Source organism: Taurulus bubalis (assembly GCF_910589615.1).
Source record: "Taurulus bubalis genome assembly, chromosome: 14".
Lineage (NCBI taxonomy): Eukaryota > Metazoa > Chordata > Actinopteri > Perciformes > Cottidae > Taurulus > Taurulus bubalis.
The window spans coordinates 547,501-553,458 of NC_136602.1; the positions used below are offsets into that span (position 1 = coordinate 547,501).

Sequence of the window (5,958 nt, forward strand, 5' to 3'; positions counted from 1 at the left end):
TAAAGATAATAGTAATAGTAATAATAAAGATAATAGTAATAATAAAGATAATAGTAATAGTAAAGATAATAGTAATAGTAAAGATAATAGTAATAGTAATAATAAAGATAATAATAATAATAATAAAGATAATAGTAATAGTAATAGTAATAATAAAGATAATAGTAATAATAAAGATAATAGTAATAATAAAGATAATAGTATAATAGTGATAATAGTAATAGTAATAGACAGGGCAGATGAAGCAGCATGAAGCTAAAGATGCTGTGAGCTCTCTCTTATTCAGGTCAACTCAAAGACAACATTAGTGTGTGCCACTCAGCCGCTCGCATTAGAGCCTTTTACCAGCGACCTCTGACCCCGGCCGACTGCACGATGATTACAGGCTGACAGGACCGTATCATGCAGCTTTCACATCAACCTCTAAGAAGCTATTTCCAAACAAAACAAACACGCGTGGCCGCAGAGAGCGCGGGCTTTAAAACACCGGCACTTAGCATTAACAAGAAGTCTCCACCCAGGAGGCTGGGGTAATCTCCACGGACTCCTGAGAGGAGGACCGTCCATTAGGGACCAGTTAATTCAGTAATCACGAAAAGACATTTATGGACGTAACGAGCTGATCCCGGTCAGAGGAGGAGAAACATGTCGGCCTCCGGAATGAACGGAGATAATAACCCCCAAGATTAAGTGGGACATTATCCCACACGGACATAATTGCTTGTATGAACTACTTTATAAAGGATTGGATTAGAAGAGAGAGAGCCGGCGTTTACAACACAGGACCTACATGTGGGTCCTACATACATATATATAAATACATAAAAATATATATATATATATATATATATATATATATATATACACACACACACACACACACACACAGCTACAGTGGTATTAGAGCAGCACAGAAGACAACATCTGGCAGCTGAGGGGTTCACATCTGGATCTATATCGTAATAATAATAATAATAAAGAAGTTGCTCTGGTTCTTTTGGTTATATGTGTGTGTGTGTGTGTGTGTATATATAAATATATATCAAAATTGTTTTTCACAAATACACTACATGTATTATTGGTATTTTTCCCTATTAGCTTATTTTCTCATTGCACAGCTCCTGTCTTCCTCTGTTGCTCTGCTTCAGCCTGCAGCGCTGCTTTCAATGCAGCTGGTTTAAAGGAGAGCTCTTATCCAATCATATTTCACCTCTATGTCTCTATGGAAGAAGAGCGCCTCTAGCTGGTCTTTGCAGATTGAAGTACACGGAGAGTGGACGTTATCATAGTCTTCAACCAATCAGATCTTTAGTTTGACATGCTGGGTGTATTCTTTGACGTGCAGCGCCAGCGGGTGGCCTGGAAGTACGTCACCATTAACATGCACTGTGATTGGTCAGTGGGCCAGCGTGACTTTAATATCAAGCGTTGCTAGCTCACATTCTAGCAATGTGAGCTAGCCTCTCCCACCACCTCCACAGCGCAACAAACAGAGACAGCAGAGAGACCGCGCGAGCTAGCAGCGCGATCTAGCAGCGCGAGCTAGCGGACAGCAGGGAGTTTGGCTGCTCGCGAGCGCTTGCTAGCAGCTGCTGATATCCTTCCTTCTGATCGTGGCTTGTTCTCTTGTGTGTGCGGCGTTTTGGTGCCGTGGTTTTGTTGGATTGTTTTGTCATGTTTTGTTATCACTACATGGATGGTTCTTGTTGATGTGGACTACATGTCTGTTAATGACGAGAGAGACATGTGGACTACATGTCTGTTAATGACGCAGCATCCCGTCATGCGCGTGTTTATGTAAACGATATCAGACGCCACAGAAGGCCCAGGTAGAAAATGCACGGCCCGCCACTGCCTGTAGTATACTGACAGTAGAACATGTTCCTCTGGGTTCCCTCTGCCTGTCGTATACTGACAGTAGAACATGTTCCTCTGGGTTCCCTCTGCCTGTAGTATACTGACAGTAGAACATGTTCCTCTGGGTTCCCTCTGCCTGTCGTATTGAAGGTAATCAGCAGTGTGTTTGGTCTCCGGCTTCATGGCCGTTATAATCCTCCATATTGTTTAATCCTCCATGTTGGCGGTGTCCGTTGGGGAAATCAGAGCGGGTTCTCCGAGGAGGAGAACCATGTGAGCGGCTTCAGGGATTAAAGAGATGAGGTCTCTAATGTAATGAAGTGATGAGGATCATGTTCAGGATGAGACCTCGTTCAGGGCTAACGTCGGCAGACACGTCTTCTTCGTTGCATTTGAGTGGAATTGTCAGAATTAGCAAATGGACTCTTGACCATTGACCTCTAACCGGTTCCTCTTAAGGATCCCGAGTGGAACCACAATGCCTCCAGGAACCACTTCATTTACATCTGATGCTGGTTCATGTTCAGGGAAATCTGTTCCTCAAGACATCACAACATTTCAGGGGAAATGTTGTGCAGCGATACCTCAGTCACGATATTATATTATCATGATACCTCAGTCACGATATTATATTATTACGATACCTCAGTCACGATATTATATTATTACGATACCTCAGTCACTATATTATATTATCATGATACCTAAGTCACTATATTATATTATCATGATACGATCTAGGCCGACTGGTAGGAGACCCCGGGGAAGACCGAGGACACGCTGGAGGGATTATATCTCCCGGCTGGCCTTGGAACGCCTCGGGATCCCCCAGAATGAGCTGGAAAGTGTTGCGGGTGAGAGGGAAGCCTGGGTCGGCCTGCTGAACCTGCTGCCACCGCGACCCGACCCCGGATAAGCGGCTGATAATGGATGGATGGATGGATGGATCTAGGCCGATGATGATCTGCAGTAAAACGTTTTTCCACACGACCTCGTACCTTCATCGGTGCCGTCCATGATGGACACGCTGTCGTCCCGGGACAGGAAGGGAGACTCGGTGAACAGCGCCCTCACCTGGACACAGAGGGAAGCACAGCGAGTTTAGCACGGATTGAAATATCTCCTCTGTCCACCAGGTCCAAGAAATGACATAAAATGATACGGACGGCCTCAAACGTGTCCACGTCATTCATATCCTAGTAATGGGGTTCAGTGCTTATGTCAGGGACTTCAACATTTTAGGAAATCCTCACTGTCCAGATCAACCCCTCTCTCTTGTCTGCACAGTAACCGCTGGTTAGCTTAGCTTAGCATAAACAATGGAAACAGAGGGAAACTGCTCTGAGGGAGCCGCTCAAACTCACATGAATCAAACCTCTCAGGAGGTTTTACCAGAGCAGCGACAGAAAGTGGATTATTACACTGTTTATTATATTTTACAGTCATGATCATAATCATTTCATTCATGGGAACATACACTTACTTATGTGTATCCTTTATGTCTCTACAACACTAATATTGTTTGATGAATTATTCATATTTTCAGAGGCACATTTGGAATAAAAATCACTTTACATGTAAATAATATATATTGTTCTGCTGTATTTGAACAGTTTATAATATGTGGAGACATTATCACTATATATTTGTAAATTCATACACACGTTGTATTTTGTGTCCTGGCAGCTTTATACTTCATTAAACTGACTAACGGCTGAGTTTGTGCTGAAATCAAGAGAAACCACAGAAGTCCGTTTAAAAGCTTGAACTAAACTCATGAAATGACATTATATTTGCATAACATGTTATATATACATGTGATGTACATACTGTATGTTTATATGTAGCAAATTAAAAGTTCTAGTTTAATCCAAACTGTCTGCTCTTTTGCAAATTGTACTAATCATTTTACTTTTAACGTGTTTTTCGGACACTTTTCACATACTTTTCTGTTACACCTGAACATGTCACATTGGGGATGTCTGTGTGGTTACATACATGTGATGTCTGTGTGGTTACATACATGTGATGTCTGTGTGGTTACATACATGTGATGTCTGTGTGGTTACATACATGTGATGTCCATGTGGCTACATACATGTGATGTCCGTGTGGTTACATACATGTGATGTCCGTGTGGTTACATACATGTGATGTCTGTGTGGTTACATACATGTGATGTCCGTGTGGGTACATACATGTGATGTCTGTGTGGTTACATACATGTGATGTCTGTGTGGTTACATACATGTGATGTCTGTGTGGGTACATACATGTGATGTCTGTGTGGTTACATACATGTGATGTCTGTGTGGTTACATACATGTGATGTCTGTGTGGTTACATATATGTGATGTCTGTGTGGTTAGATATATGTGATGTCCGTGTGGCTACATACATGTGATGTCTGTGTGGTTACATACATGTGATGTCTGTGTGGTTACATATATGTGATGTCTGTGTGGTTAGATATATGTGATGTCCGTGTGGTTACATACATGTGATGTCTGTGTGGTTAGATATATGTGATGTCCGTGTGGCTACATACATGTGATGTCTGTGTGGTTACATACATGTCTGTGTGGTTACATACATGTGATGTCTGTGCGTTTCATACATGTGATGTTCGTGTGGTTACATACATGTCTGTGTGGTTACATACATGTGATGTCTGTGTGGTTACATACATGTGATGTCTGTGTGGTTACATACATGTGATGTCCGTGTGGTTACATACATGTGATGTCCGTGTGGTTACATACATGTGATGTCCGTGTGGTTACATACATGTGATGTCCATGTGGTTACATACATGTGATGTCTGTGTGGTTACATACATGTGATGTCCGTGTGGTTACATACATGTGATGTCTGTGTGGTTACATACATGTGATGTCCGTGTGGTTACATACATGTGATGTCTGTGTGGTTACATACATGTGATGTCTGTGTGGTTACATACATGTGATGTCCGTGTGGTTACATACATGTGATGTCTGTGTGGCTACATACATGTGATGTCTGTGTGGTTACATACATGTGATGTCCATGTGGTTACATACATGTGATGTCCGTGTGGTTACATACATGTGATGTCTGTGTGGTTACATACATGTAATGTCTGTGTGGCTACATACATGTGATGTCTGTGTGGCTACATACATGTGATGTCTGTGTGGTTACATACATGTGATGTCTGTGTGGTTACATATATGTGATGTCTGTGTAGTTAGATATATGTGATGTCCGTGTGGCTACATACATGTGATGTCTGTGTGGTTACATACATGTGATGTCTGTGTGGTTACATATATGTGATGTCTGTGTGGTGAGATATATGTGATGTCCGTGTGGTTACATACATGTGATGTCTGTGTGGCTAGATATATGTGATGTCCGTGTGGCTACATACATGTGATGTCTGTGTGGTTACATACATGTCTGTGTGGTTACATACATGTGATGTCTGTGCGTTTCATACATGTGATGTTCGTGTGGTTACATACATGTCTGTGTGGTTACATACATGTGATGTCTGTGTGGTTACATACATGTGATGTCTGTGTGGTTACATACATGTGATGTCCGTGTGGTTACATACATGTGATGTCCGTGTGGTTACATACATGTGATGTCCGTGTGGTTACATACATGTGATGTCTGTGTGGTTACATACATGTGATGTCTGTGTGGTTACATACATGTGATGTCTGTGTGGTTACATACATGTGATGTCTGTGTGGTTACATACATGTGATGTCCGTGTGGTTACATACATGTGATGTCTGTGTGGCTACATACATGTGATGTCCGTGTGGTTACATACATGTGATGTCCGTGTGGTTACATACATGTGATGTCTGTGTGGTTACATACATGTAATGTCTGTGTGGCTACATACATGTGATGTCTGTGTGGCTACATACATGTGATGTCTGTGTGGTTACATACATGTGATGTCTGTGTGGTTACATACATGTGATGTCCGTGTGGTTACATACATGTGATGTCCGTGTGGTTACATACATGTGATGTCCGTGTGGTTACATACATGTGATGTCTTTGTGGTTACATACATGTGATGTGCGTGTGGTTACATAC

General features: G+C 41.9%; 2 protein-coding genes across 2 annotated transcripts in view; both read right to left on the reverse strand.

Moving 5' to 3' along the window:
* LOC306746464 (ectonucleoside triphosphate diphosphohydrolase 6-like) overlaps window positions 1–3,050 on the reverse strand; it is a gene marked incomplete at its 5' end in the record, with an annotated part of 7,961 nt that extends 4,911 nt beyond the window's left edge. Inside the window, 2 exons of the mRNA XM_079229381.1 lie at window positions 2,856–2,931; window positions 3,024–3,050. Of these exons, the coding sequence (XP_079085507.1) occupies window positions 2,856–2,931; window positions 3,024–3,050 (103 nt within the window). The remainder of the gene's footprint in view (window positions 1–2,855; window positions 2,932–3,023) is intronic.
* LOC306746939 (uncharacterized protein) overlaps window positions 1–5,958 on the reverse strand; it is a 387,486-nt gene that overhangs the window by 91,631 nt on the left and 289,897 nt on the right. The gene's annotated exons all lie outside the window — the stretch shown is intronic.